General features: G+C 35.1%; 1 protein-coding gene across 2 annotated transcripts in view; it reads left to right on the top strand.

The window, feature by feature from the left end:
* The window catches only part of LOC5569443 (uncharacterized peptidase C1-like protein F26E4.3), a 306,047-nt gene extending 298,099 nt beyond the window's left edge, over window positions 1-7,948 (top strand). For both annotated transcript variants that reach the window (XM_021840968.1, XM_001658487.2), the window contains one exon: window positions 7,161-7,948. In XM_021840968.1, the coding sequence (XP_021696660.1) occupies window positions 7,161-7,391 (231 nt within the window). In that variant the 3' untranslated portion in view covers window positions 7,392-7,948. The remainder of the gene's footprint in view (window positions 1-7,160) is intronic.
* Window positions 7,949-12,353: the final 4,405 nt, after the last annotated feature.

Genomic DNA, 12,353 nt, shown 5'->3' with positions numbered 1-12,353 from the left:
GGCCCCCGCAGGAGCAAGCGTCAAGGTCGAAGGATCAAACACAACTCATTCTTTTGGATATCACTATGAAATACATAAAAAAAATCCATTTGTTATTCTTCCATAAATCTTCATGGGACTCTTTTAAGATTTTTCTGAAATCCTCAAGTAATTCTTCTAGAAATCCCCCCAAAATTCATTCAGCAATCTCTCTGTGATTCGTTCGTTAATTATCCTCAGAAAGATTTCCGAAAGAATCCCATAAAATTTTCCGAAAGATTCATCCAAAGAAATCCGGAAGAATTCCAGTAGGATTTTCGGAGGAATTCCAGAAGTACTGTAAGGATATTGACAAAAAGATTACAGAGGCATTTAGGAGAATTCCAGAAGGATTATCGAAAGTATCCTCGAAAGTTTTCCAAAAGGATTTTCGTTAGAATCCAGATGCATTCTCTTAAGAATCTCAGGAGTATTACCGGAATAATCTTGGATTTTTTTCTTCGGAAGAATCTTAAAGTTCGGAGGAATTCCAGAAGAATTTCTCTTTTTTAGGGCTCTAGGAAATCTTTGGAAGAATCATTTAAAAATATCCGATCAGGATTTTTGATAGATACTTCCGTAATATTTCTGAATTTTTTTTTCTAAGATTATAATTCCAAGGATTTAAAAATAAATCCCGAGGAGATACACCCAAAAATCATAGAGGGTTTTCTGCAAGGATCCCAAAAATATGTTCTGAAGAATCCTAGAAGTAATACCGGAAGGGTTCTATAAAATTGTTTGGAAGAATCTCAGAGCGATATTTTCAAGAGTACTTTGGTTTTCACAATAACTTAGAGATATATCAGATGCCTAGAATATTTCAAGGGTTCTTTCGGAAATCTTTCTTGTATTCTTATGAATCTATTTTGAGATTCTTCTGGAAATTTTTCCGGAAATCCTTCGGGGATTCAGAATTTCGTTGGAAATTCATCCGGAAATCTTTCTGAAATTATTATATCAATCACTTTGATATTTACCAAGAAATTCTTCTGGAATACTGCTTTTAGATTTCTTCGTAAATCCTTATGGAATTCTTTCGGCGATTCGTTTGGAATACTATTTTTATTATTCGCCTAGAATACTTTCAATAATACCTCTGTGGTTTTTGAGAGAATTCTTCTAACAATGTTCCGGGAACTATTCGAGACGATTTTTTTTTCAGAAATCTCTCTGAAATAATTGAAACAATCCCTCTGGGATTCCCTCACAAAATCATCGAAGAGTTTTCCTGCTTACATGAATCCCTTAGAAATCTTCCAGAAAGTCCTCTGGGGCTCTTGGAGAAATTCCTCATGAATTCTCCCGTATACCCTCTGAGATACTTTCGGATTTTTTTGCTGGAACACTTCTAGAAATTGCTGTGGAATATTTATGGAAATTCCTTATGAATTTTTTTCCGGAATTCCTTCTGGGATTTTGCCGGATATCTCTTTTGAATCCTTCGGAAATTCCCCCTTTTCTCTTTTCGGCAATCTTACAGCTATTCTTTCGAATATCTCCGAGAATTCTAACAAATTGATTTTTGGAAGATTCCCATATTTTTCCGAAAAAATCCCAGTAGGATTGTTGGAAGAATCCTAGTGGTATTTCCATAAAAATCTGAGACAAGGCAGATAACCTAAAAAACGGAAACATTTCCAGAGAGGTTTTAAGAAGAATTTCCGACAGATTTTTGAAAGAATCATTCTCAGAGGAATTGCAAAAATATTTCGTGAGGAATACCGCTAGAATGCCATAGAAATTTTCGAACGTTTTCTTCAATGATAACTTGGAAAACCCCAGAAAGTATAATGAAAAGTCACAGAGATATGTTTGGAAGCAACTCAGAAAGGTTTTTAGAATAACCCTTGTAATAGTTCCAGAAGAATCTCAGGAGGATTTTCGGAATAACCTGACTTATTCCAGCAAGATTTCTAGGAGAATCTTAAGGAGAAAAATATTCTGAACAATTTCAGCACAATTCCGGAATAATCCGAGAAGATTTACGTAAGAATTGCAGAGCCATTTCAAAAAAAAAATAAATAAAAATTTCTAAGGTTCTGTGAAACCTTACCAAGAGGACTTTAAGAAAAATACCGGAACCGGTTTAGGAATAATGCTCGAAAGACAGCTTGAAGGATTTCAGCAGAATATACGGAAGAACTTCGGAGAAGGATATCGAACTAGAATAATCTTTAAACTAATTCAGAGAGATTTTCGGAAGTATCCCAGAAAGATTGCCTGAAGAATACTCGAGAAGTATCCGGAAGTATTCTAACAGAATCGAAATGAATTATTCAAACTTATTAAATTCCTAATAATCTTAGAAACATTTTCGGAAGAATCCTTGGGGCATTTTCGTTAGAATCTCAGAAAGATTCATGGAATAATTTCAAAAGGAATTTACGGAATTAAAAGCAACTTTCATAAGATTCTCAGAAAAAGAAATCAGTAATAGAAGAATCTCATAGGTATTTTCCAAAAGTCCCAGAAGACTGTCCGGTAGTTTTTTTTTTTTTTTTTTGAAGGATTTCAATTCTAACTCAACAGGGATTTTCAGAAGATTCCACCAAGGATTTGAGAAAATGTCCAAGGAAATCAACTGATAAATCACGAAAAAATCATCAAGAACACTTCCTGATGAATTTTCAGAAGAATCACAGAGTTATTTTTTCAAAGAATCTAAGAAAAAATCTCATGAATCGAAGGAATTACCGGAAAAAATTCAAACGGATATTTAAAATAAGCTCAGGTTGATTTCTTGAAACAATAAATCATGATTTCTGTAAGGATATAAGAAGGATTTCTTGAAGAGTGCTAGGAGGATTTCCAAACGATTTCAGAGGAATTTTCGGATGAATTTCAGACAAATTTCCTAAACAATTTCAGAGGAATTTCCGTAACAAAAGTTTAAAAAAAATCGCCGGGAGACATCTGGAAGTTTCTTAACGAGTTTTTGGGAAGTATTGCACAGGGATTTACAACAGAATCCCAGAGGAATTTATGAAAGAATCCCAAGAGTTTGCATGGAAGAAAGTGAAGTGAAAAAAAAATATATATTTTTTTTAGTCTCAGGCGTCTAAACAGGCGAAAAATGAGGCTTAACTTTCAAGGAATTTCGGCATGGCCAAGTTTTCTTCGGATGAATGGCAGACCTGTAGGTGAATTCCGGCGAACAATTTCTTCGAAGAGAAGAAATTTTCTTCCATTACTCACCAGCAAGAAAATTTTCTTTTCTTCGAAGAAAATACGCGCTGGAATTCGTCTACTGGTGTTACAAAATGTAATCTACCATAGTGTTTCATTCCACCATTAAATTATCTCTTTGATTTTGATTCATTTTTTAAGTATATTTGCAACAATCAATTTATTGCTTAAACTGTAATTTTTCTAGAAACTTATTATTTCAAAAATTATTTGATTCATTTTCAACAGATTTGCATCAAAATTTTTCATAAAAATCTCTTTAATATTCTTCATAGAATTTTGGTATAATCAAATTTCTCAAGGAATATTGTAGGGTAGCTTGCGAACCTTTGCAAATTTGAAGTTATTTTCAAATTTCAAATTTTCAAAATACATCATTGTAGTGACCGAAACCTAACTGATCGGCCAAACTTGAGTCGAACCAACAAATAAACACACTATAGCAAACACCGACCGTTCGCTACAAAAGTTATTTTCAAAACTGGCTTCTTTCCCGCACAGTTCTCGTTTCGCCCGTTTCGCCTAATCTGCTTTTCGTTCATTTTCGCTCGTTGTTTGACATCTCTTGACACGCTTAGCATAATAAAAGTAGAATCGAAAACAATTCACTTTATTTTTTATATTTCAATCTATAACAAGTCTATTCACCACAATCATGAATTGCGTCAAAAAATCTTCTGTTTTTTTTTTCTAAAAATTTAGCTTCAAATCCATGGATTATTTAGGAATTGGAAAACTTTTGCTTTCGAATAGCGGTAAAGGAATCTGTAAAGAAAACATGTAGCAAAATAACTGGAAAAAGGAAAGGATTGATAAGGGTATTCATAAAGAAATCTATATTGATTTCCCTTAAAACACTTCTTTACAAACAATTTTACCAATTATTGGCGCAATCCATATTCTTGGTTTGAATTATCGTGCGATACGAGGGTTGAATTTCTAAAGGCTTTCTGGCAGAATTCTAGAAAACCTGAAGTCAAGGAAGGATAATTTCTGAAGAAGAGTCTGATGAAACTTATTGAAAACTTTGGTTTATTTGTAAATTCATTAAAGAGGTTTGAATGTCCTGTAAATCACATCTAGGGAAAAGATTATAAATTACCTTTCATTGTACCTTTGCTTAAATATTGTTCAACCTGTTTCAATATTTTGTTGTTTCTCCTTCCTTTGTATGATGCTTTGAGGAACCTCGTACAACAATCTTTCCATACTCCAGAATGCAACATTTTAAAGAATCTAAAATGGGTAAATTATAGGATTTTCGAAAAATTGCAGTATTCTCATACGTGTGGCTCCTGATCTCTGGAAGTCCATCAGGAATTCCTTAAAAAAATTTAAAAGTGATGCAAAAGTTTCCCCTGAGATTTAAAATCATTAAAATCTTACATTACGAATTTACCACAATTGTTCTTTTTTTCTTAATGTTCTTAAAAATTACCGGCATTCAAATGGTTTTATTAAAAATTAAATCCGTTTTTTATTATTCATATTTTATTATGAAAAATAAGAACAAATAACAAGAATTTTCGTAGTTAATCCTACAACGGTTACTTAAGCTTTTCTATGCGGTACATTGTCAACAAGATTCAGAAATTCTGCGGTTTAATTCTTGAATTTTATGACAGGAATAAAGTAGATTTTTTCGAATTGTATTTGAGCTCCAACTATTAAAAAATTTACCAACAAAGTTCTGTCAAACCATATTTTGTATGTGTTTCTCTAGTAATCTGAGATATTCCTGGAGTAGTTTTTGAACCAAACATGGAGAGTGAAGAAATTTTTAAATATAATTCATGGAAGAATCCTAAGAAAAAAAATGGGTTATTTATAGAACCTAAAAGAATACTTTATGGAACTTCTGAAGATTTTTTTTAAGAAATTCAAGATCAAATTGTAAAATCTTAATAAATACGATGAAAAATTTCTTTACAAAAAAAAAACAAAAGAATCTTTACTGTGGTTTAAAGAAAAAAATATCTGGAAAATACTAAGATGACTCTCTGGTAAATTTTTCGGAAGAATGTTAGGGCAACAATAATATAATTTTCAAAGGAATCCCTGGACACAAATTACACGCGAAATCTTTGAGTATTTTCGCAAAAGAGTTTTGGAAAGAACAGTTGAACGTATTCCACTAAGAATATTATAGAAATGCAAACATTCTTTGAACATTTATTTTTAGGCATTTTTGAAAAAACATTAAGGAAATATTTTCAGGACAGTTTTTAAGGAATGCAAGATATTGCTCCTTGATATAAGAGAAATCTAAAAAAAAAAATAAAATGCAGATAGATCTGCGGAGAAATCATCTCTAAGAAATCATGAATAACATTTCCCCAAATGAATTCTTTTTAACTGCTCATGAAATTCTTGTGCAACACCTGGAAGAATCATTTATTTTTTGCAGGAAGTCTGGATAATTTTTGCTGTGATTTTTTCAAACAATCGTGTAGAGAAACTTTAGGAGCAACTGTTGGCGAACAGTTGAAATTGACTATTTTAGCCAACTTGCATGCAAGTTTGCCAGCTTGAATGGAAATTTATTCGCCTTATTTGTCACAGAATTCAAACTTCATGTGTATAACAATACTTAGGGCCCATTCACAAATTTCATAACGCTAGAGGGGGTGGGTGGGTGTCCTAGCGATGTTACGACCCATACAAAAATTGAATAACATTCATACAAAAAGCGTTACAAGGGGGTGGGTGGTTGCCCAAAATGGCCAATTTCAGTGTTATGAAATAAATGAATGAACCCTTATCATCAAAGTTTATAATACTTTCTATGCGGCGAATTTATTTTTTGGTGGTTTAAAAAAGTATTGTATTTTGCCATATAAGAGAAACGAAGAATTTTGTATGGAGATAGCAAGCATTTTAAAAAATCGGTTTTATCTAAATTTAATCAGGAAATTTCAACCAAATTATTTCTATAATGAAATTTTAAGTCTTGTTTTGCATGTTTGCTGGATTAGATCGCAAAAAAGTTTTAAGCTTTAAATTTTAGATAATCATCAAGAAAATCAGATTTTTATACAACTTTGGCGACCTGTACCTACAAATTTGGACGTGCTGGTAAAATTTTGAGAATGGCATCAGATTCAGCAACCACAAATCTACTGGAGACACATAATTGGATCCTTGAGACACGCAAAACTGTAATTTTTGTTACGCTGTGTTATTTTTTAAAGCATTCTCTGGCGGAATTCTTCAAGAGTTTTCAAGCAATTCGATAGAGATTCTAAGAGAAATTTTTTTATGCGGAGTGGGAATCCCAGAGCGAACTCAGTGAAAACTAGTAAAGGAGTTTTTGGAGAAGGCTTTGAAAATTATGAAAATAATTCAAGAAGAAATTGCCATAGGAAATCTCAGAGGAACCTTCTCAAGGCACATGGTTGAATGCCTGAAAAGTTCGTGGAAGAATCACATAGGACATTCTTTGTGAGTTTTGTTTGTTGCTAGAATTTTTGAACGATTTTTGATTGAAGTTCAAAAATAATGAATATTTTCCATAGCGAAATTTACAAATATCACTGATTTGTCGCGAAACAAGACAAACTAACAAATAAATAAAATCGATACAAATCTGTCAAAATTACGAAGTTTGTGAAAATCGAGGTTATTGCGACCGGCATTACTTCTGTAAAACAATCAATCCAAATTTAAGTACATTTTTCTAATGGCATCAAAGGCAAAATATTTAATGGGATCTTTGGAAATTCAACCAATGTTAGGTTATTGTGTTGGGATCAATGAGCAGATCTACTAACACGCAAAATTGCGTGAAAATACAAAGGAATTTTCTAGCGTTGTGAGAGGCTTGCAAATCAATGTGTAACAGAAAACAAAGCGTGTAGCGTGAGTAAGCAAGAGTCTGCAAACTTCATTCTCACCAGACCTCCGGGTAACATAACTAAAGGCGCGCCTTTAATCATTCTTCTTTCTATCCGCAGATCGCCGTCAACTCGTGGGGCACCTGGTGGGGCGAAAACGGCCGCTTCCGTATCCTGCGAGGATCCAACGAGTGCGAAATCGAAAGCTACGTGCTGGCCTCCCTTCCGTACGTGCACCAGCAGGTCAAGGACTTGGGAGTGAAAGGGAATCTACAACACATGATCGTCGGAACGGGATACGTTCCACATCCTAGCCAGAAATACCCGTATAAGGTCGTTCGCTTTAATTGAAAGGGCTCCCTCTCAACCACCCCTCGCTCCACCGAGGCCACGCCTCGTCCATAGTAGAACCAGAGCGATGGCAGTTTGAAGCAAACAATGTACAGTATTAATGTAAGGAACGTTTCGGAAACCCTCTGTGGCAAGGATCTGCAAGAGCTTATTCAGAAAACGGTGATCACTGGAAGATGCCGCTGCTGCCGTGATGAACGCCGAAGGCATCTCACACTACACTAAAAAAAAAAACACTCAAACAAACGAACAGAATCGCGTTTCGAATGTATACTGCCGTCGTCGTTTGGACCCTCCTCCATTTCTAGCGCGCGAAAAATCTACGATTTTAGGCAAACCCGATTTCTCTACACACATACAGTTAGCGAGTTTCATTTCAAAGAGCACTAGTCGACAATGCAAACACAAACGTAAACGAAAGTGTTCAAATTCTCAAAATTTTTAAGAAATTGAGTCAGTTTATTTTAAGTTAAGTCGAAATTGGATTAAATCTAGTTTTGTTGTAGTTATTAAGTCGCTTTAGTTACCTTCAAATTTCGTTAGGAGAGAAAGATAGAGAGAGAGTATTAAGGCCGCACGGGACGTCATCATAATCACCCTATCCATTTCAAGAAGCAAATCCCAAGAACCACACCATATATCGATGCAAAAATGTATCAGTATGATTCTATATATGCAGTGCACAACCCCATAAGTTTTCAGCTTCATCGGTTCACTAAAACTCGAGATTTGCTTCCTCAAAGTTTTGATGATTATTGTTAGAGTGAGACGAAAGATAGGAAAAATAACACGGTCTCCCGTGTCCCCTTAATTAGGAAACGATTGAAAATCAGCGCGATCTTAGCGCGAAATTTGACAGAAGAATGCGCGAAAATTTAATGATCTAATGACACGCCTTATTATACAGTTTGGATAAGTTTTCTCTTAATTCGTTCTCTCGCTGAGATAGATAATGATATTTAATACGGGGAAAGTATACCCCAGGATACGATTTATTACTGCATGTAAATCTTGAACGTTCGTTGTAATCATAAATTTATTGTTTAATAAAGAAAAAATGTGTTCATAGCCCATGATGATTTGATTTTTCGTTTGTTTTATTTTTCACCTAATTTTAGGTTAACGAGGATGAAGATTCATTTACAACCATGCGAAAAAAGTACTTGTTATGTTCTTTCCACTCAATTTGCAACCACTACCTCAATTTGGCGGTGAGGCACTAAGGTTCGGGTTTTGGGTGGTTTTGCTCATCGTTCTCTGACAACAATAGAAGGTGCACAGCTAAAAATAAATGTAAATGTCAGTTTATTTTCATGCACATATTTGGAGCATAAAAAAAACTGAAATGTCAACAACAAATCGCTTATTTTTCAATCGAATGCACTTTAAATTTACACGATCATGTAACATTCAAGCATCTCTAGTTGAAAATTAAACGTAATGCTGAAACAATAGATGAATTTGATTTACTTTTACTGTACTCTTCTGTTTACGCTACATTGAAATTTAAATATTTTTATCTGTGTGCGAATGAAATAGGGGAAAAACAAATAAGTTAAAAAAATACCCAAATGTGGGTTTTTCATTCTCTCCGTGTATGTTGCTGAATCACGAGATGTTGTATAGCTGCCCTAATTTGGTGTACATTGCTACGTTGCACGCATGGATTCAGTGAAATATTTCAGCTTATGTCTCTTGGCCGATGAGGCATGCGATGCGATTTTCAAAGCTTCCGCTGCAAGTCGCGTGACTCGTATCATGCTACATGCAGGAAGTCGCAAAGCTCTTGTGGGAAAGCTCAATTCGTAAATCGAACCAGTCATAAATTAAGGCTAAGTAGCCCGTCATTCGTTTTAGAAGCTATGTTGATTTTGCAGCTTCCAAGTTCAAAGTGATGAAACTTAGTCATTATAAGTAAGGGATTGCACACAAATTATGTCACGCCAAATTTCAACAAAATCCTAGCAATTCTCCATAAGAAATCCTTGAATAACTGAACTATGGAAGAAACTCCGGGGTAATTGCTCGAGGAACCTTCCTGTTGCAAACATCCCAAGAACTACCTGCAGGAAATTTCCAGAAAAATTCTCTGAAAAAATTCCCCGAAAGATTAAAACAGAAACTCACCCGGAATTCGTCCAAAGAATATTCTAGAAACTCTGCCAAAGATTCATCCAGGGAACATTCCGAAAATTTATCAAGGTTTCCTCCAGGAATTCCTCATTCAAATGTCTCCAGAGATACCTCCACAGTATTTCTCAAGCAAATCATTCAAGGAAAGTAATTTCTCTAGAGAATTTACGCCATGAAATAATTCAGATATTTTTCGAAAACTTCTCCAAGGATTTCAGTAATTATTTAAAAATTTCCATCTAGACTATGCATAGGTCATATATTTTCCAGAAATTTCTCAACGGGTTTTTCCAGAGACTCCTCCAGAAATTTTTCCAAGAATTCCTCCAAAGATTCCTCCATGAATTCCATGTGTAATTCCTTTATTTTTCAATTGCTCTAAAGAATTCCTCTAGAAATTTGTTCTAGGATTCCCTCAGAAATTCCTCCAAGAGCTCCTTCGGAGATTTCAAATCGAGTTTCACTTGTATCGTTTCCCCAGGTAATATTTCAGGGATATTTTCGGCCACTTCTTCAGGGATTAAACTACTTTCTCCAAGGATTGCCTTAAAAGTTTTCTTCAAGAAATATAGTCAGATATTTCATAGAAATTCTTCTAAAAAAAACTCCAGTGATTCTTCCAAAGATGTCTTCGAATAATTTTCAAAGATTCCATCGGAAGCTCTTCTAGGGATTCCAACAAGAGTTCTATTGTGGATTTCATCAGGAGTTCCTCTTGCAATTCCATCAGAAGTTCCTTCAGAGATTCCATCTGAAATTCCTCCAGAAATTCTATCAGGAGTTCCTCCAGAGGAATTCCATCAGGATTTCTTCTAGGAATATCAGAAGTTCCTTCAGAGATTCCTCCTGGAATTTCTCCAGAGATTATATCAGGAGTTCCTCAAGGAAATGTATTAGGATTTCTATAAGGGATTGCATAAGAGGCTCTTCCAGGGATTCCATCAGGAATTTCTTCAGGAATCTTATCGGTAACTGCATAAGAAATTTCAACAGGATTTCCTATATAGATTGCATCAGGAGTTCCTCTAGACATTACATCAGAAGTTTCTTCAGAGATTCCACCTGGAATTCCTTCAGATATTCTTTCAGGAGCTCCTCAAGGGAATACATCAGGATTTCTTTTGGGGATTGCATTAAGAGTTCTTCCAGGGATTCCATCAGCAGTTTCTTCAGTGATTTTTCCTGGAACTTCTCCATGGATAACATCAGAAGTTCATCCAGGAATGACATTAGGAGTTCTTCTGGAGATACATTAGAAGTTTCTTCAGGGAGTTCATTAGTAAATCCTCCAGGAATTTTATTACCAGTCGTTTTAGATATCAGATCAAATGATTCTATAGGGATTCTTTCAGGAGTTCCTCTACGTTTATCAAATGGAGTTCTTCAAACGATTTCATGAGGAGTTCCTCCAGGGATTTTATTAGGAGTTCCTACATTGATTCCATAAGAAATTCTACTAGAGATTCCATCAGGAATTCCTTCAGAGATTTCATCTGGAATTCCTAAAGGGGTTCTTTCAGAATTGTCTCTAAGGATTCCATCAGGAGTACCTTTGGAATTTGCAGCAGGAATTCCTCTAGACTAGAAATTATGTTAGTGGTTCCTCAAAGAATTCCATCAGGATTTCTTCTTGGGATTTAAAAAAGAGTTCCGGCAGGCATATTATCAAAAATTCGTCCAGGGATTTCATTAGGAGCTCCTCCAGAGATTACATCAGAAGTTCTTCTAGGAATTATAGAGGGAAGTTTCTTTAGGTGTTCTTGTAGTTATTTTATCCGAAGGTTTCCATGAGAGATTCTACCTGGAATTCATACAAGGATTCTATAAAGAGTTTCACTAGGGATTCCATCAGGAATGCCTCCAGTGATTACACTAGAAGTTCTTTGTTCTGGCAAGGATTCCATCAGAAGTTTCTCTAGAGAATTTACCAGGAGTTCTTCTATAGATTTCATAAGAATTTTCTGCAGGGATTCCTTTAGAAGTTCTTCCATTAAAAAAAGTAAAATTTCATTTTAAGATCCTCCTGAGACTCCATCATGAACAGCTTTTAGGTTTCCATCAGATGTTTTGTCAGAAATTCTATCAGGAATTCTTCTCAAGGTTCCTCTAGGAAATCTACCACGGTTATTCTGGGTTCCATTAGGCTATTAACTGTGGACTCCTCCCGGAATTCATTATGGAATTCTACAGAATTTTCTTCCAGGGGTTTCTCTACACACTTAAATCATTTCACCGACCTCAGTAAAACTTTTCGCCGAGTAGAATTCGGTAATTTTCAATACCGAATCACGGTAGTTATTTTACCGAGATTTCGGCAATCCAATTTTTTTTGCCGAGATCTCGGCAAACGTTACCGAGCATCGTCAAATTATTATCGAGGTATCAGCTGTTGGGTTCTCGGCGAATCCGTTTAAGGGTGTAGGGAATTCTTCAAAAGATTCCTTCCGGAATGGCAATTTGGGAATCCACCAGTGTTCCTCATGGGATTCATAAAAAAAGAATTCCTTCAGGGATTCTTCCAAGGATTACTTCAGCAACTTGTTCAGGAATACCTACGAAAATTCCACTACAATTTCCTATAAAGAATCAAACTAAAAATTCCACCACAAAAACCCTCCAGGGATTCCACCAGAGGTTCGACCATGTATTTCATCTGGAATCGCATCAGATAGTTTCCATCAAGAAAACCTCCAAGGATTTCAGCTAAAATTCTCATGGGGATTCCAAGAGAAATTCTTTCCGAAACTCCATCAATATTTACACTGTGGTTTTTCCGATAATTCAAAAAATCCTTGACAGGTTCTTCCAAAACATTCTGAAAAAAAAATA

The sequence above is a fragment of the Aedes aegypti genome, chromosome 2, assembly GCF_002204515.2.
Source record: "Aedes aegypti strain LVP_AGWG chromosome 2, AaegL5.0 Primary Assembly, whole genome shotgun sequence".
In the NCBI taxonomy this organism is placed as follows: Eukaryota; Metazoa; Arthropoda; class Insecta; order Diptera; family Culicidae; genus Aedes; species Aedes aegypti.
Note: the sequence above shows the minus strand (reverse complement) of the source record. Positions and strands in the feature narration are given on the sequence as shown.